The 20,618-nt window shown below is 25.5% G+C and overlaps 1 protein-coding gene across 2 annotated transcripts; it reads right to left on the bottom strand.

Moving 5' to 3' along the window:
* Positions 1-392: 392 nt before the first annotated feature.
* LOC135927425 (vacuole membrane protein 1-like) lies at positions 393-20,336 on the bottom strand. Of its 2 annotated transcripts, XM_065463402.1 has the most exons (13): positions 20,290-20,323; positions 19,882-20,248; positions 19,735-19,825; positions 9,630-9,740; positions 8,432-8,511; positions 6,615-6,711; positions 6,119-6,170; positions 5,866-5,957; positions 5,697-5,777; positions 5,115-5,231; positions 4,135-4,196; positions 1,452-1,548; positions 393-1,216 (listed from the first exon to the last, which is right to left on the bottom strand). In XM_065463402.1, the coding sequence occupies exons 2-13, from the start codon at positions 20,226-20,228 to the stop codon at positions 1,040-1,042; spliced, it is 1,404 nt and encodes a 467-aa protein (XP_065319474.1). In that variant the 5' UTR covers positions 20,229-20,248; positions 20,290-20,323; the 3' UTR covers positions 393-1,039. The 2 variants fall into 2 exon arrangements, with proteins under 2 accessions (XP_065319474.1, XP_065319475.1); XM_065463403.1 differs by lacking the exons at positions 393-1,216; positions 1,452-1,548 and adding an exon at positions 3,183-3,356 and having other exon boundaries at positions 20,290-20,336.
* Positions 20,337-20,618: the final 282 nt, after the last annotated feature.

The raw sequence follows: 20,618 nt of genomic DNA, 5'->3' as shown, positions 1-20,618 counted from the left end.
TAAATTTCAAAGATTTATAAGAATATGATATTATATTAGAGTGAATACAATGTTATTTTATGTGATTCTTAACTGATTAATATATAATGAAAGCTTAATTACTTATTAGATTTATAAAATAAAATAAAAATTTTTTTCCCTTTTATTAAAATAATATTATTCCGTAGATATAATAATAACATTATAAATAATTGATTTTCAACACCTAAAAATTACATATAAATCTAACTTTCTTCTCACAAGGTTATAATTTATTTTATTTGTGAGATGAAGCTAGATTTAGATTTTAATCATAAATAATAAATATAATAAAACAAAATATAATATCCATCAATATCATTGTCTTTTTAATATCAATATAATATAAACTTCAAAAATCTTTATATAATATTAATAATTATTCTAAAAGTGAGCATTTATTTTTTATATAAAAAATTATTTTTTAAACAATGACAGGTACGAAACGCTACGAAGTTTTTTTAAAAAAACCGTAAAAAATATTAAAAAAATGGGTAGTCTACTTTTTGCAAAAAGTTCTGTTGGAAGGAATAATTATTTACATTTTATGGTTACAATTGGCCTCTGATACAATTATGATAAATTAATATTTATAAAAATGTAATTTTAATGTTTAATAGACAGATCACTAGTAAAGTCTAATATACATATTGTCTTATTCCTCTATACAAAAAAAATAATCTTATTAGTTGGAGTTTTCAATATTGCCCCCCAAAAAGTCATTGTTATAGAGAACTTTATCTCTTACAAGTAAATCTAAAGATTAATAATTGTGTATAATGAAATATTGTGGTAAATAATAAAGTTTTTTAAAATAAATGATTTTATGTTAATATAAAAAATGACAGGTTTATATAGGACTTTAAGCAAGCTCGATTAGATGATTTATCAAATTTAAGAAACGAGGACAAAAATTACATTTCATTTAAATATATACAAATTAGGCTGTCCTCTCTTTAATTCCTATAATGACATGACTTTTCAACTAATTCTTTAGGATAAAATTTATAAAAAAATGAATTCAATTGCTTTTCGATTCTGCAATGTGTGAAGATTTGATTTTGGGATTTTTGTGACGATGTTTATCTAATCTGAACTTGTATTTTTGAGCCATAGAGTTGACGATTGATATCACGAAATAAATGACGGTTATGAGGAGAATTTTTTCGAAACACCAAGCTAACCAGGTGCTTCTATGCTGCAAGATAAAATATATAACAAAAACCTAAATGTAATAAGAGAAGAAAAAAATGGGGTAGGGTAAAATAGAAGATAGAATAAATTATAACTTAGGGGTTGATCAATGTATTTAACTATAAAAAAGAAGCAGAAGAAAGGTATAATTAACATTCTCCTAAAAGCTGTTATGGAGATTTTTTTACTGATTAATGTAATAAATATAATGGAGAAAAAATATTATATTTTTTAAAAACCAATGAATGCTTTTTAGATCGGTGCAGCTTCGCCTGCTGAGTCACTAGATATTCTTTAAACGGGGACTGCAAGTAAACACCTATGAAAGGAACATATCTAGTAAATAAAAAGTTTATATTAGTTTATTCATCTAAAAAAATTTATCACTAGTGTTTTTAACATTTAGCCTTACTATCTATATTTCTTTTAATATTATAGGTGCAATAATAAAGTGACTGGCTGGATCTCATATTTTATTTAGCATAATAATCCTGGGAAATATAATTTTCAACAAATTTTGGGCCGGGCAATTTCAAGTATAAATTTTCAAATATAATAATACATTTTTCAAATAAATTGATATATTTTTAAATTCTTGCAAAACAAAGTGCTAATATTTTTATTTGCATATTATTTTTTTTGCAATAAAAAAATATTAAATTTTTCTAATTTAAATAAATTCGGGCCGAGCCGATTAATAATTTCTATTTCAGGTTGGGCTTTTCGGGACAAATAAAAAAAAAATTTGTTCGAGATAGCGCTTGGCAGGAGACAAGCTTGAAAAATTAGGCTAGATGCAGATCACTAATTCCTAATAAAACTTTCTTTTCCCATTTACTATATAGGAATATCCTTCTTCTCCAAAAAATGATTTAGCAATTACCACCATGGCGTATAATATAGTTACCTGCTCAGAATATTAAAAAATAGTTGCTTAAATTATAGTGAAAGTTTTTGAAAAACTTTTAGTTTAGTAATTGTGCAAATAAGTTGTACTTAAATAACATCCTATAAAATTTATGACAAATATATCTGGTGATAATTCTGTGATTAGGTCTATGACGTTAATCTGTATATAATTTCGAAAGTTTTTAAAATAAGATCATATATTAGATTCTCATCGAGCTACACTAATTTGTTTCAATATAAAAGTTTCCACGTTTCCATAGCAAGTCTAGGATACAAATACATGATACTTCTAGCTCTCTACCTTTTTATAGGCATCATTACTAAAAGATTTAGAGACTTAATTGTTATGTGTATCGTTTTTTATGTAAAGTGTGGAGTCATTTTTATATTAAGCAAAGTCATTTTTTTTGTGATTAATATTTTTTTTGCGCAATCATTCTTTTAATATATTATTATTTAAAAGGAATTTTATATAAAAATTGTTATTTTTAGATTAATGATTTATTTAATAAATATATATTTATTTTTATAATAAATATAAAAAGGAAGAAAAAAAGGAAGAAAAAAAGAAATAAAATCAATATATTTCTCCTCGATTTTTTTTTAGAAATTATTTTTTGTAGTTGCAAGTTTGTTGTACAATTTTCAGGCTTTTGAAAAGCAAACAATTACAAGGAGAAAGAAAATTAGAAAGGAATTAATATTTTTTTTAAATCTATCAAAAAGGTAAAAAACCAATATTTGATTAAAATTTAACATTTAATTATATATATTAATTAATAATTTTTTTGGATATAAAGATTTAATTAACAAAAAAACTATCCCTGGTTAAAACTTTATATTAATAACAATAGTGCATTAGATATTTTCTAATCAAAATGAAAGGGACTTCTAAAATGCAAGTTTATCCAACTATAACAATTAAAAATCCATCACTTATTTGATCCAATATTGTGTTCTTTAAATATCAATAATGCCAAGGTTAATAAGCCTTATCTATAATAATACAAAAAAATCATATTCTTCCTAATTTATCCATATCAATCATGTATACATATAAGTTAGAATTATTCATATCTTCCATAGTAAAGTTTTCAACTTCCTTTCGTAAATAATCCCAATTTTGGTGGACCTTTTATACTAGAAATGATCAAATCTACTTTACCGATAAGCTCTACGCGGGTACACGTGCCAGGCGGTATTTTAATTTTCTAAATACCCAAGCTGGGTTGGGCCTAAAAATAATTTTTTAAAAATACGCAATCCGAGTCGAATATTTTAAATTGACATTATTATCTACAAAAATTAAAAATAATTACAATATATTTTAAAAAAATCCTGTATGGGCCTGAAAATATAAAACACAGGACAGGCCAAAAAAAAATTTTTTTTAAAAAATCTGGGCCGGCTGTGCAAATACTGCCTCTGCAAATCTCTGATTTTACTTATTTTGCATGTGTAAAGTTGAGAAATAATTATAAATTAATATTTTTAATAAATAATTTTGAAAATATTTTAATTTTAATACCGATTTACCCAAAATAAATTTGGCAAACGACTTAATAGATGTAGACGATGACCATTTAATTTAATTGTATTAAGTACTACAATCTCTTTCATATTATTGCTATTTTTAAAACCAGCAATTGTTATGTAAATTAATCTTAAAAATGGGTATAGGGTGAGTATTATGAAAACATCATCCAATACTTTATTCAAAAGGTCAATATTGCACTTTGATTATAAATATCGGTGCATGGTATACTAAATTTTATCTAACGAATTTAAGCTGCTAATTATAATATAGCAAAACATAGTAAACAAAAAATGGCGACTATTTGTTTTAAAATGACCTTCCCCACTTTATGCAAACTTTACAGTATATTATGTAGAAATTAAAAAAAAAAATTTTATATAGTGATCTACTATTAGCAACCTATCAGATAGGGATGATTAATAAATATTTCTTAATTTTTAAAATAATAATAAAGGAATTATTTATTTGAAACATACTTTAAAATGGCCACCAGTCGATCTACGTGATGTTCACTGAATGCGACGATAACGAATAATTCCTTTAAAAAAATTATTAAATAAGGTATTATAAATAAAAATCTGTAAACAAGTATTTGAAATATACTCCAACCATATTCAAAAAAATATGTGTTATTAGACAGCTACACCACCCTACTTATGATATATATCTAAATTATAACTATAAATAATATAGAATAATTAAATTAAAAGAATATTTTCACGTAAAATGTAGTAGAAATATTTAAATTTTTAGTAGAAGTGTCGTTAAATTGGAAAAAAAACTCGAAATAATTGTCAATTATAAGTTATGAAAAGATAATCAAAATAATATTAAATCACAGTATAACAAAAATTCTTAAAATCCAATTAAGAAAAGATAGATAAAATTAAAAAATTTAAGACTTTTTTAAAAAAAATGTAAGATTTTCTATAACAAGGTTTAAAAAAAAAGAAAAAAAAGAAGTGATCATCGGTCGACATTATTCACTAAGAAAATCATTGAAAATATTAGGTAGCTAGTAACAACTTTGATGTTTTTTTATAGTTATAATTGGACTGATAATTATTAATTAAACCCCCCCCCCACCCCATAAATCACAATTTTTAGACTTTCGAAAGGTAAAAAGGGCGAGGGTATGTAAGAAATAAATATTAAGAATGGAATCAAAAAAAAATTCCAAAAATAAGATAAATCATATTATGTTTTTTAAAAATAATCAAATAAAATGACTAAGGAAGTGGCTTGCAGAGTTATTCATCAAATAAAAAAATATATTAGTCCTACATTTTAATTAACATGCATGTCAATTTAACTCACTTTAGCCATCTCATATATCCTATCCTAGGAAATTGATATTAAAGTATCCCTTCTAATCATTTACCCCAAAAAACTTGAAAATACATTTTTTTAAAAAATGTTAACACAATTTGTGCTCATAAAATAAAATAATTATCACTTGAACGTGAACTTTGACAACTGCTTTGCCTATGAGAGTAGCGCCAAAAAATGTCCAAAATGGGACATTAAAATGACCGCAAGTTATGCCGGCAAAATCGAACAAGGGATTAGGAATCTGAGTAATTAAAACAAAGAATTATAAGAGCTTAAAAAATATACGACTTTCAAAGCTATCAAATACAGACTTAGCTTAAAAAAAAATATCAAATTTTTTTTGACCAATGAGGTAAAGAGTAGAACTATCAGAAACTAGTTTAACAAAGTGTTTTTACTACTACTATTAGGGAAAAATTTAACTAACTCATTGACATAAAGAAAAGTATGGAAGAAATCAACACTTTAAATATTATAAAGATCTTGCATCGATTATGTAAGCATTGATTATATGGATTAATTATTTTTAGTAGTTTTCGCATAATCTAATTATATGTATAAATATTATCTTGTAATTTATTTGACCAGCGAAGGTCAACATTAAAAAAAAATTTAACGGGCATTTTGATAACTACTGCCGCACAAAATGAGCCATTAAAAATAAATTTCAAAGTTTTGAATTTAAGTGAAATTATGTTTAATTTACTGATGCGCATAACAATATCCCAGAAAATCCGACATTTTGAACTAGATTCTGCATGAACAGCTTGGCTCTATCTAAATAAGACTGTATTTTTTTAAAAAAAGATAAAGTAAATTTAAAACTATAACAATCAAACATTGCCATCTTTATATTTTAAGGAAGAAATTATTACCAATTGATTCATTTGCAATTGAGATCTTTGTTCCAGGAGCTCTTCGAATACTTCGTAATTCTCGTCGAAAGGTTGACTCCCAGAAGTGCGAGCTTTTTTTAAAAAAAAAATATAACTAGTGTAAACAAATTATAATATAATAGAGAATTATAATTAACTGAAAATGACTCAATAACCACAATTTCTCTCGCATCATCTTAAATCTTTAATTATATATTGTTTTTATTTAAAATATAATTCGGCATAAATATACCAGCTTTAGCCATGAAATACGGTGGCAACTCGCCTAAGGCAGTCCCGGCTCCCTGATAGTAAAATAAATAAAAAGATGAAAATAAAATATTTTATATAAAAAAATATATATTTAAATGTCGTATTGAAAGAAGGAATTTCGAACATTAAAAAGGTTTATTTGGTTTTTGTAGATTGATAAAAATTGAAAATTTGCCTTCAGCAATTTCTTACCTGATTCGATTTAAAATTTCAGAGGAAAACAATGAGTGATTTATAAAAATCTAAAAATGAATAAGAGATGAATTTTTTTAAAAAATGCAATTTTATAGGAGAGCAAGATTTGAACTTTGATAAATTGCAGATCAACTATTATTTTTTAATAATAAATTAATTAACCAATATTTAAAATTAATCTTAGAACTTTTTACAAATAAAAATAATTTTTTTAACTGTTAGATTTTAATTCCTAACATCTCATATTGAAATTGCAAATAAAAAAGAAAATACAAGCGTACCCACATCATGGCCTCCAAATAGACTTTCCTCATAATAGCCCACAAAGAAACCATTCCATTGGGGCCCGTCAGTGCTAGTTTGGAAGGACATATTATTCTTTTTGGGGTTTTTTTATCAAATATAATTTGGTAATCTATATATAAATAAAGTTAGTGATATTTTTTTTTCGAGATTATAAATATCAATCTCCTTAAAATTAATAAAATTTGCCTTATAAGGTTAACAAAGATGATATAGATCGGTCTTTTCATTTAATAAATAAATTGAGAAAATTAGTAAGTTGGATTAAAAATGGATATGAGACTAGAACCCGAATACTCGTGTTTTTGTTGAACCTAAACTCTTTTAATATACATCTAATTTTTTCTTTCTAGTGTTGTTAAAAAGCTCGACTTGGGTCGATTTTAAAAAACGGCCGATTAAAAGTTTCGCTAAAATAATATTATGTAAGCCTCGAGATTTGGTAAATAGAGCCAAATCTTTCTGCCATCTATGAGCAATCACATAACATTATTTTGCTAAAACATCGCGCTTCTTAACAACCCAAGCACAGAGCACACATATAGCTAGGGGGATTTTCTCTTTATAAAATCCTGAAGCCTATTGAATTGCTCACAAATTGCATGGGGAGTTTCATAACTTGTCGAAATGACTTCGAATCTGATTTTCATCAATAATGGCAAAAAGGTCCTTATATCCATTTTTCAAATAAATTTTAAACCTTAAATATTACTTTTTTGAAATATTATACTTTAGTTTGGCTGAAAAGTCAAGGATTTGGTAAGAAATTTTAAAATAATAGGCAAATTCTTGGTTAAAAGCAGGATACGCGCAAAGAGTAAAGCAGGAATAAAACATGAAATATGTTTATTTGAAATATTTTGTTTAATATTCATTATATACGTTTGATTTTATATATTACGAGAATATATCATGTGATTCCCTTGTCTCAAGAATTATAAGAGGACAAAATATTATAATTACTTAACCTTTAATTTTATTTTTTTGTAGATATATTTTTGTTAGCCAATAAAATTAGCAATTCCTGAAGTTAAATTTACATATTTCGTTTTAGAGAGTTGTGTCAAATTGTGTGGGTTGTGATGTATAATGGGTGTGGAGATAGGTATACATTATTATAATCCTTGTTAATTAGAAGTTCCAGTTAAAATCAAATTTAAAAATATATATATAGCTTTAAATTTAATTCTTAAACCATTATTTTATCGTAAATTTGTATGTCATGCTTATTAATTTTACTTTTATAGGGTGTTGAAGATTAAATCTGAAAAAAATAATTTTATAACACTAAATTTGTAGATAATAAGAATTTTAATTTAATTTAGATTCATATAATAATAAAATAATTAAAACTTAAAGAAATTAAATCTATTAATTTATTTCATTAGTTTTAGTGTTGCAAACATCTCGATTTAGAAGATTTTGGTCATATAATATTATACCAGCCTTGAGATTTCGTTAACAAATGTCCGAATCTTTCTGCCATCTATGACCAAAATCTTTATGCTCAAGCATAGTTTTTTGACTAAAACATTAGGTTAACCATTTTTAAAAATCGAGACGTTTAACAAAACTACATGTTTTTATTTTTAAAAATTTTTTATATTAGAATATAATTTGCCATTAAAAAATATATATAATGATTAATTTTTTTTTAAATAAATCTATATATAAACCGGAAAACCCCGATTTATTCTTTAAACCTGAATGTAACAAACTCATTATAATCATTTTAGCTAAGTGGAATGGAACTGAACCATACAAGTTTATGTATTCTTTCTTTATTATATTTTACTCGTCGGGGTATGGTGGTTCGGGAAATTTTAACGAATTGCACTCGTAGGCCGCTATCGTGACGGAAGCTATATGAGGACCCTATAATAAAAATTATATAATCATTCCACCATGATTTAAAAAAACAAATTAATATAAGTAATTCTGTACTAATGAATATACGTGAAATTGATATAATACAATTTAGTTTAACCCTTTCAAGCACGATTATAAATTCGAAAATCACTTATAAAATATTAAATTTAAACTAAACGCCTAGATCATCTTCATTGAAACTAGGTGTGCAATGCCCTCCCGATACCTGGAAAATTAATGGGCCGGGCAAAAAATTATTAAGATGGATCATTGATGAATTCGGATATTTGATATAGGTAATAATCCAGAAAGTGTAATGTTTTTAATTTAACCACCCCCAATATAAATAGTTATTCATTTAGGTGTTGAACTACATATATTTAAAGTTAGGCCTTGTATTTAAAAAAAACCCAGGCAGAGCAATCTTAGTAAAAAAATATGGAAACGGGCCGGGTCGTGTATAAATTTGGCCGGACCGAGCAAAATTTCCAACCTCGCCGTGCCTAAAAGATTTTGCCATTTGCAGACCTCTAATTGAAACCAACAAATAATTTAATTTAAATATATTTTTAATCACCCAAATATACTACACAAGTAGTGAATTTTTAAAAAAAGAATAAGATTTTATATTTTTAAGGCTAAAGAATTATTAATTTTCCTGATTAAAACATATTTAATAAGATTAATGCGCAATCAATGCAGCGTTTTCCCCTTTTTAAATTTTTTTGATGCCTACTGATATAGTTGAGGGAGGTGATCCATATACCATTTATATTGTTAAAAATATTTTTGAAATATTTAAAATGATATTTTATTTATAGATAAAAATATAACTTAATATTATAACAAAAAATTATCAAGACTTTTATTCGCACTTGAGAGTAAATCGCTCCATTCGTATTTTATCTAGAAAATATTACTCAAGTCTGAAAATTTTGCTCATGGATGGCACTAAGTTTGAACATCTGTTAGCGAAATTTCTAGAATTAGGCAATATTTTTCTGGCTAAAAATTGAGTTGGCCGCTTTTAAAAATCAGCTCAAATGGAGCGATTTTGCATCACAGAGGGTTAAAATGTATATTCCTAATTTATTTTTATTAAAGAATAATGATAAAAAAATTACCAAATACAGAACGAATGTATGAAGTCCGGTGCCCAATCCGATCGACGATAAAACGCCCAAGCCTATCCAATATACGCACCAAAATATTTTTTGTTTCGAATTTTGTAAATGCTTGTTATATATATTTTTTTATTATTAAATTTCAGAGTGTTTCACTTGATTATTAAATATTATATTGTTCAATCTCTATATAATTTTAAAAAATTTAAAAAGGGAGATCAATTTTTCAAAATGGACCCCAATTATTAAAAAATTACTATAAATAATAGTTTGTTAATGGACCCCAATTATTAAAAAATTACTATAAATAATAGTTTGTTAGAATAACTCCTTTTTTTGCTAAAATGTATTTGCTGAGGGTACAGTGATCACGTGTTAAATAAAAATGCATTTGGAAAATGGCATAAATATTTTCGTTATATTATTAATTGATCCACGGTTTAACAAGAGATATTTGGTTGTTTCCTAAATGTTTGCATTAATATTGATAAATTTTTGTAGATGTGGAAATTGTTTTTTTTGTCGAAGAAGGAATTTAGAGTTGAAATAGATATAAAAGATCCGAAGAAACTCTTATCATTTATAGATGGCAGTTTTTTAAAACTTAAAAATCTTGAATGGAGGGGGGGGGGTTATGTAGTTCTTCGGCTATTTTATGTTTTTTATGACTGTCATATTTTTTTTAAAAAGCAAATCGCCTATTAAAATGAAAGAGCATTTGTGTGACTTCAAATAAATTAAACTGCGCCACATTATATCGTCAAAATTAGGGATAAATTTCTTTTAAATTGGTAGTAAGGGGGGGGGGTCTGTATTCAATATTCCTCAATGATGATTCATCATAGTACCTTAAAATAGGGAAGATAAATCCTTGTTAGTATTTTAAAAAAATATACAAAAATAAATAATTATAAAATATGGTAGATTTTTTTGTTATTTAAACATCCGCTATTTTAAATTATTTATAACGAAATTGGTATATTTATTGGAAAATCTGATAAAAATATTTTCTCTCGTTTTTATTGGTAAGCTTTAAAATATACGAATCAGTCTCAGGTCTGGAGATATTGTATATAAAAGAACATAGTTATACTCTAGATCTAGATCCAAAATAAATTGGCACATATTACATTCCTTTTTTTAAATGTAAATAATTAATCCATTTTTAAAAAACGGCGGTTTTTTTAACCTTAAGCCATTTCCAAACAAAACGTTTCAAAGCAGTTTTCTAGGCATGTTTCCAACAAATTTATATTTATTATCAAACATATTTCATAACATAAATTTACCACTATTTAATCGTTAAAAATTAAAATGGCTTGTTTTTTTAATGACAATTAAATGGGGGGAGGGTGGTTCGCAAGCATTTTTATTAGACCTACAAAAATACGAATCGAATAATTCCATTATTCGTATTCGTTTAAATCGAATAATTTATTCGTATCGTATGAATAATAAAATGATTATTCGATTCGATTCGAAAATTTTATTTACCATGAATTAAAAAAGATCTATTATAAAATTTATTTTGTAAAATTTAACTAAGGATAAAGACAAACAAATTTTATTAGTGAGACAAAATAGAAGCATACATATATAATATATTTATATACAATGTGGAAAAATCAATATAATATTCATATCTATAATGTAGATAAATCTGACAACAGCCAATTTTTCAAACATAAAGTTTTTCGGATTGTTTCCTCCTTTAACGACATTCTGTATTTTGTAACCATATGAGCTCCAACAGAAAAGAGTCGCTCACATGGGGTTGAAGATCCCTGTATCGACAATATGTCCCTCGCCATTTTTTATAACACGGCATTAGCAATATTTTACAAATAAAGTGGTAAAAACTTTAGGCAAAAAGTCAAATTTATGATTTCTCCATCATCAAATGAAAGAGAAATATCAGGTTTGCCCGTCATTCTTGATGTGATGGGATTAACAGTTTATTATAATTGTATGTTATGTGTTATATAAATTACCTTCTTCGTCCATCTCTAACATAAAAGAATTTCTAAAGTAATGGTCTATTATGAGATAAATTAAAATGGAGTTTCAAAATTTGGCGCAATTTTCATTATTCCACTTGGAGATTTTATTAAATTGAAATATTTCAAATAATTCCTAATAATAATATATGATTTATATATGATTATTTTCCAATATATATTAATACTATAAATTATTTTAGTCGAATAATCTCGAATAATTCGATCGAATAATAGATAAAAAATTATTCGACGAATAATATATTTTCCTTATTCACTTCGATTCGAATAATTGTGTTATTCGTATTCGTAAAATACGAATCGAATAACAAATAATTCGTTTTAGGTATAATTTTTATTATGCATAAAAAATTAAATCCACAAATTACTATCCTTCGTTTGAAAATTATAAATAAATAGGAATTTCCTAACTGCTTTTTTTAAAAAAAAACGTTGACTGAAAATGGCTTTAATAAATCTTTTAAAATTCTTTATATAAACTGTTCCGCCAAAAAAACCGTTAAAATGGTGGCGAATTTTTATTAAGGTCATCAAATAAAACGAATCGAATAAGTAGGACTGTAAGCACTCATTTTATTCATCTATAACAATCCAATACTAGCATAAATTTATAATTTTAGCCAAAACTTTTATTATTATCTTACTTATTTCGCGTGAGTAAGTTTTCAAGAAATGATAAAAAAGTTTTTATAATAAATATTAGTCTATAAAAATGGGCATTTTATTTCAATTTTTGAATAAAAATTTATATAAAATAGACCATGTCGGTGTTTTGGTACGATTAGATAGCAGGTTAATTTTAAAAATTTTGTCAGAAAGAATATAAACATGTCTTCTCCAGTGAAATCATAGCTACTTAATTTAATTATGGTAGGTATAGGTGGGCAATTGCTATATTTTTAGCCGTTTAAGCCAATTATTAGCAGGCTAAAAAATCGACTTAACCGAGTTTTAAGCCGAAAATTATCACTTAGGATTAGGGGTTTTTCTTAAAAACATAGCAGCTCAAATTTGTAAGAAACTAATATAAGTTAAAACACTTTAATGACAGGAACCCGAACCTTTATTTATAACGGTTCAGTTTGGTTATGGTTAAATATATAAAAATTTATTATGGTTACGGTTCGGTCCTTAAGAGAAAATTTAGGTTCGGTTCAGCTAATTGTAAAGGGTTATAAAGATTCATTGCGGTTATAAAAAAATTTAAAATTTTTATTGAAGCAACACCATAAATTGTGATTTTAATTAATAATAATGAATATTATTTATTAAAATTTTTCCACCATTTTTCGATATTGACGGCAAAATTTGGAAGGATTTAATTTTTTTTATAGTTAGGGATTCATGTTCTTGAGAATGATGCCTTTACAAAAAAGCTCCATAGTCACCTATAAGTATGATCTTGCACTTATCTATATTACAGGCTGATTCATTTAAGAGAATATTATAAGTAAAAAAAAGAAACGGACTGGGTGCGGACTATTTAATTTTTTCTAAAGGAAAATAAAATAAATTTTTATGTTATCATCATAAATAAAATAAAAAACATGAGGTCAGAACAAACAAATATCTTACGATATTGATAATTAGAATTTACCATCAATTTGTAAAGCCACATCACATGGATATTATTAGTTAAAGATTTACAAATCCTTACATCTAGGAAATAATATATAAAAACAAATTTGAACAACTTTGCAAATACATGCATTTCAAGACAATACAAAATCTATTTTTCATAATAAAAGCTATAACAATAATATACTAATGCTTTAAAAATGCCAAAATCAATAAATAATATATAAAATTAAAACCTTATAAATTTGGTCATTTTGAAATTTATATGGAAATAACCTTCTATCTAATTACTCATGGGAAATGGTTATTTAGATATTTTGCATACTAAATAGAGAAAAGTTAAAAGATTGCAGATCAATTTAAGTAATATGGAAAAATTAATACATACTTCTTATAGATATTAAATAAATACTTAATAATTATAAAATGGATTGATACCTTAAAAATATACCAATATAGTGAAATATCTAATACCACAAGGAAAAGAATGTAAATGAAAAAAAATGTAAATTCATTCTATTATTGTTGAAACCGGTTTAATTTTATTTATAAAGGTTCTTTTAACTCCTTATATCTGTTCAGTTACAGTTCAGATATTTATTTATAAAGGTTTAGCGGTTTGGGTCCCTATTTAAAGGTAACATTTTCTCCGAAACGTGTCTGAAGATTGAGCCAAATTAGGCGATATTTAGCCATTATCCAACTATAATTGTAATGATCATAATGAATTATAATAGAATTGAATTTTGGGAGATTAAGATCACTAATGAGTGTTTTTAATTATGTTATTTTTCATGATTAGCAGATATGGCTAATATGATTACAATCAAAATATTATTTGTGTATATTATGAGTGCAATCTTTACACTTGAAATTATATTAATACCCTCTTTTTTTGTATTTCTTAAAAACAATAGACAAAAATAAAAATAGTTAAAAAAAATTTAAATTATTATAAAGGCAACATTTTTAATTAAATGAATGTTTAATTTAAAAAAATCAGTTTATTTGAGCTAAATCCGAAATTTTAAGTTAATGTGAATCAAGTCAAAACCAAAATAAAGATTAGTACAGATGAGTTCCTAATAAGAATATTCGAAAGATATTTTATTTCAAATCTAATAATTTATTATGTGTAATTAGTCAAAAAGAATAAAAATAAATTTAATATAATTTTTTTTTAAATATTATGATTGTTTGTTTGTAAAATATTGAAATGATTCCAGGATATTTATTTATTTTATAAGTTTACAAAAAAAGGTTAATTTGCATAATCTTATTCATAATCAGATATTGATAAAAATTCAATGTTTTATGTTATTCATAATTTAATTAATATTCAAAAAAATACTTACAAAAAAATGTAATTTTCTGAGCATTATATTTTTCTGTCTTATCTTTCTGGTAAGCATTACTTTAAAAAATAACATTTTAAAGAAATTAAAGTCAACCTTAATCTAATCCAGTTATATATTCCAAAAAAAATATATTTGATTAACATTATCATATTTAAATGTTTTTCAAAAATAAAATTATATTTATAAATCTGTGTGAATAATTATTGATTTATTAGGTTAGTGGGTAGATTATGTGTGATACAAGCAGGGTTGAGCAATAACGCGAAAAGTAGGGTGCGTCAATGCTCATCTTAATATTTATTTTTAATCCTGATTAGCTTGACAATTATATTATTTACATAATTATTAGAATTTTATAAAATAACTAATAAAAAAATTATTAGCGATACTATAAAATCGACTTATAAAAAGTATTAATCCAAGGTTTTTATATTTAAATACTTTTTTCAAAATTTTTTTGTGGGTATTTAGTATTTATATTTTAAATACATTGACTAACCCTGGATACAGGTCAGCATGATGGGCCAAAAAAGATTACTGGACTGGGCCAGATAACTTGTGAAATAAATTTTTATGGGCCATGTTAAAACTTCACAATTTTTTTATGTTTAAAATTAGGCGTTTATATTTTTTTCCTTAATAAAAAAAAATTATTACAGGCTGGGTCTAACAACTTGTACAAATTTATTTTACAAGCCAGCCAAGCAAAAAAATCATGAACCAACACTTTTTCAAGTTTCAATGGGGTCAGTTTGGACCAACTTTTAGTTTATAAGGTGCATTAATATCTTTAAATATAAGGTGCAATTATGGTTGTGCCGATCCACATATTTTTCACCGATCCGATCCGATATTTATACTGATTTCACCCTCCTTTTTTATTTCTACAATTAAGACTATAATTTTAAAAAAAATTATATAATAGATAAAAAAAAATATTATAATTATGTAAAATAAATATACATAACATAAAATAACAAAAAAAAGAAAAGTAAAAAGATAAGATCGGATCGGTTTTTTACAGGTATTCGACCCGATCCGATAATTTATGAAAACGCTAAATATAGGTGCCAATCCGATATTTAATAGCCCTAGTTGTAATAGGCAAGAATTAAAAATATGACACAATCTACCTAATGGCCAAAAAATATATTTGCTGATTTGTTGATATTCATAAGAAAATATAAAATAATTCTTAGTGAGCCTGAATTTTAAATATTTATTATTTTTCTTATAGCAAAATTTTAAACAAACACTTAAATATAATATAAATTGACTTATTTGATTAAAGAAAACTTATTCAAAAGATAGATAAATAATATTAATAAATTGTGAGATTGAATAAGTAAAATCAGTAGTCTTACTGTGAATGGGTGGCTATTGTATAATTTAACCCATCCATAAACTGGTCCCACATGCTAAAACATCCTACTTTGATGATATTAATGGAATAAATAAATCTCTAAGTTTATGAATATCAAGATTCTTATTAGTAATGAACTATTTAAACCTGAATGAAGTGTTATTAATAAGCCAAATTCGGGTATATTAAAAAAATTGCCCGATTAAGATTATAACCAATAACATTATGTAAGCCTAAAAATTTTCTCATAGTGGCAGAAATCTATTTGCCATTATTTTAACTAAAATCTTAATCATGCCAATTTAAAAAATAAACTCAAATCAGATTTTTAACAATACTACCTGAGTAGTGTTGTTAAAAATTACTTTGAAATATAACTAGTTACATAATAAGTTACTTTATACATCATTCATAAACGCATTATTTATTTATTGAACCATTTATTTAATATAAAAAAAATTAGGATATAATTATTATATTCAATTATTTGAAAAAATATACAAATTTATATAAAAAAATAATTAAATCGAAAAAAATATCGGAAAATAGAATATATTTATTAGAGACCTGCAGGCCCGGCCTTAAGCCCGGCCTGGGTACACAGGCTGGGCATATTTTAATTTTTTTTTGAGGCCGTATATTTTAAAACTAAATATTTGAAATAGCCATTATTAGCTAGAAAAATCAAAAAGAAATATAATATATTAAAAATCCGGGCCGGGCCTGAAAATTTTTCTTATTAGTAGTAGTAATGATTACTAATTTAGTAGTTTATTCAAAAATTATTTAATTCTAAAATAATCTAAGTTTCGTTCCTTATACTAAGTCTATGATCCAATTTAGTAAAATTTTTTAAAAAAAATACATTTATATGAAATTCCATAAATGTTACCAGCAACTTGATGGCAAAAAATATGGAATATATTTTGCTAAATAGATAAAGAAATATAATATTAAAAAATAGGTTTATTAATTAAATTTGGTTACAAAATTATGAAACTCAGCAATATAACAATTTAAGAAAAGAAAATCTATTTGGACGGGAAATTATATTATTGTGCATATCTCTTGTGAACATAATCAGACATTTAAACAAAATTTTAAATTAATTTTTATTGTAGTGGGCAAAACTAGCGTTATCCACCTAGGTTCACCCATTAGAGATGAAAGTGCTATATTTCATTTCAGAGATGAATTTCTTGTCAAATCCAATAGAATGATAAATATTTTAAAGCATTTACCTGCTCATCAGGTTTTTAATTTATTTAAATATTTTTTTATTCATTCCTAAAATTTTCCATGCCTTTTGTTCATCAACAATTTTCGTGTCCCTTGAAATATTATTAGACCTTGAGGTTCATTATAAAAATACTCTTGAATCTATTTTAAATATTAAATTCTCTTCACTCTTCAGTATATGCAAGCTGCCCTTCCACCAGGTGGTATAGGTATCCATCCCCCATATCCTTAAGCATTGCAGCCTTTTTATCCTCAGTTGCTAAATTTCCATACACACTTAGATAATATCGAATCCACATCATATGGCAGCATTAAACCTTTGGAGCAAAGATTCTCCAAGCTACTCATATCCAAATTTAAGACAAAGCGACTGGAATATATGATTGATACAGCATTGCGTTGAATACTTACACATCTCCATTGCTCTTTCTCCCTTAAACCCAACTCCGAGTATACAAAATGACAACAATACGTCTCTTTTGCTGGAATCAAATAATTCCAGCCTCAGCCATATGCCACCTTGGCTACAAATGGTTAGAAACTATACACCCCGAGTATACAGAATGACAATAATACGACTCTTTTGCTGGATCAAATAATTCCAGCCTCAATCATATGCCACCTTGGCTACAAATGGTTAGAAACTATACCTAATTCTAATTTAGGCTTGTTTATTAACCAACAAAGAACTTTAGCTATAGGTCTTCGTTTTGTGAAATCTTAAGGCCAACATCATGTGTCCCTTGTGAAACTCATATTGATAGTGTCATTTTTCATAAGGCAAGTTATCCAGGCACTATGCCATCAATTCTATCATCAATAGAATCTTGACATCCACAAATATTCCTTCCACACTGTAACCCTCTGGCTTCAGCCCTGATGGAATGACGCTAGTCCCTTGGAACCAAGGTATACCCCTTGCATGGAATTATACATGTGTATATCATTTTGCCAGACCTTTTTATTTCAACTCTATCACAAAAGCTGAAAATACAAAAACAAATAAATATAGCCACCTTAATAATCTTTGTTTGTTCCAATAATCTGACACCTGTGGATCATTTGGACCCCAAGCCCTAAAATTATTCAAAACAATAGGGCAGGTTAAGTTTAATCACAGGTGATCCAAAAAAAGCTTCTACCTATGACAAAGAATATAAATCAAAATTTGTCGATTAAATGTATGTCTATACATGGGTCACTAAACCCCACAAAACAAACCCAAATACATTATTTTATTTAATTTCTCTTTTTTTAATTATATATTTTTACATAAAATATAGTATTATAATTTTAATAAATAGTTATATTATTTTAAAAAAACATATTAAAAATAATTTATTTTTATATATATTATTTAGATTTATACATATATATTTTTTTAAGTAACTAGTTACTTTTGGCAATTACATTTCAAAAAAAATAACTAGTTACAATTTTTAAAATGTAACTAGTTACAGGTGAAACTAGTGTTGTTAAACGACTCGTTTTGAGCCGATTTTTAAAAACGGCTAACTCAATATTTTATCCAGATTAATTTTGACTAAGCCTCTAGATTGCGGTAGTAGATGTCCAAACCTTTGTTCCTTCTACAAGCAAAATCTTCAGGCTTGCGTAATATAATTCTGAATAAAATATTGAGTTAGCCGTTTTTAAAATTCGGCTCAAAACGAGTCGTTTAACAACACTAGGTGAAACAACAGATATTTGATTTTTCTTACATAACAAGGTTTGTTGTGAGCATCAAAAAATGATAATGCCAGCTCAGATCCCTATGGGATGAGTCATAATTAGATAGTTAAAAAAATGAATATAATAAGTACGGTGGCATAGATTAGCTTTCTTCACTGATATTGATTCAATATGCAAAAACCAGCCAACATGCAATAAATATACTTTAAACAAATCTAAAACTAAATTGACACAATGTATTGTCTTTAGGAAATATTAGTGTTGTTAAATAACTTGATTTGAGTCAATTTTTAAAAATGGCTAACTCAATATTTTATCCAGAAAAATAAGAAAGCTTAGAGATTTTGCTCATTTATGACAGAAAGTTTGGTAAACAAAGTCTTAAAGCTTAGGCAATATTTTTCTGGATAAAATATTGACAGCTGTTTTTAAAAATTAGCTCAAAAAGTTGTTTAACAACAATAGGAAGTATCCATTAAATTAATTCATCTTTAAGCATAAGCAAAAATATTGATAAACAACCCTAGATATACAAATACTCACTTAATATTTATCCTAACTGATATGCTTTATAACTAATTTATAATCATTACCTCTATTATATATATAAAGAGATACTATAATTTGATTATAATAAAATGATTTTATTTTATCACAAATTTAAATTTATTGAAAGCCCAGTATTTGTTATAATAATTTATATGTTATAACTATGTAAATTAGTGTTTCCTAATTCTATAAGATAGAAAATTAAACTATATAATAGCATATTTAAATACTATAATAAAAACTTTGAATATTGATGTTATAAATTTACTCATAAATTTGTAAATATAAATCCTTAACAGCAGACATACCTTTTGATGAGGTCCAGGCATATAACAGGATAAAAGCATTAAGGTAATTAATAATATGAACAAGGAGACTTTGATTCTATTTCTTTTAATTCTAATAAAAAATATTTTAAATGATAAAAATATCATTAGATAAAATTTTTCTATTACTTTTTGATAAGTTTTTTAAGACCAAGATTAATTTCTAATAAAAAAAACTTAAGTGTTGTAATAGGATGTCTCCAAAGGACTAGTTGATGAATTTGGATGTCAGTATTAAATGAGCTATCTTGCAAATAAATATTATTAGAATAATGAATGTTTTTTGTATTTTTATTTGATTCTAATATATCTCCTTCCCCTTTTATTTTGTTATCCAGACATCCGACTTCGGATATTGATTCATTCATTTTATCTTGAGAAATTTTCATCATACCAGTTCGTTTAGTGAATGAAGAATCTCCATTACAATTATGAAATTCTTTTTTATAATAATTTTCGCCTGGTATAACTGACATCAATATATATGAGCCCGAATCTAAATTTTCTTACTAAAATACATATGATTTATAAACAAACTTCAACGTTTTTCTAAAAATTTTATTTTAGCGTATTGGGGTACAAACACATCGTTTTACAATGATTTTCAAAAATATTTTTAAAATTTTAAATTGGCATATAAATTCAAGCGTATTGTATATAACAGAGTTGGGCAGGTCCACCAGACAGCATCTACAAAAGCAGGGGGGGGGACAGTTTGCATCCAATTTTTCTTGAAGGAGGTAGAGGCGCCAATAGGGGTAGGATAAATTTTGGGGATTATCTCTTAAATTTTGAGATGAAGAAGGACAAAATATATTGCTGTAAAAATTAATACTTTTATTATAGACCTATTATAATACAATTAT

Source organism: Gordionus sp. m RMFG-2023, chromosome 3 (assembly GCF_954871325.1).
Source record: "Gordionus sp. m RMFG-2023 chromosome 3, tfGorSpeb1-WG-v2, whole genome shotgun sequence".
NCBI classification, from domain to species: Eukaryota; Metazoa; Nematomorpha; class Gordioida; order Chordodea; family Parachordodidae; genus Gordionus; species Gordionus sp. m RMFG-2023.
The sequence above is the reverse complement of the archived record's forward strand: the minus strand, read 5'-3'. Positions and strand labels throughout refer to the sequence as shown.

Bases quoted from the DNA above. Each gene is read 5' to 3' on its own strand.
- LOC135927425 (XM_065463402.1), bottom strand. From the start codon at position 20,228: ATGTCAGTTATACCAGGCGAAAATTATTATAAAAAAGAATTTCATAAT. The intron at 6,171-6,614 runs GTACGCTTGTAT...TTTTACTATCAG, and splicing joins ATTTGGAGGCCATGATGTGG to GGAGCCGGGACTGCCTTAGG. The intron at 4,197-5,114 runs GTGATAATTATT...ATTTTTTTAAAG, and splicing joins TTGTCAAAGTTCACGTTCAA to GAATTATTCGTTATCGTCGC.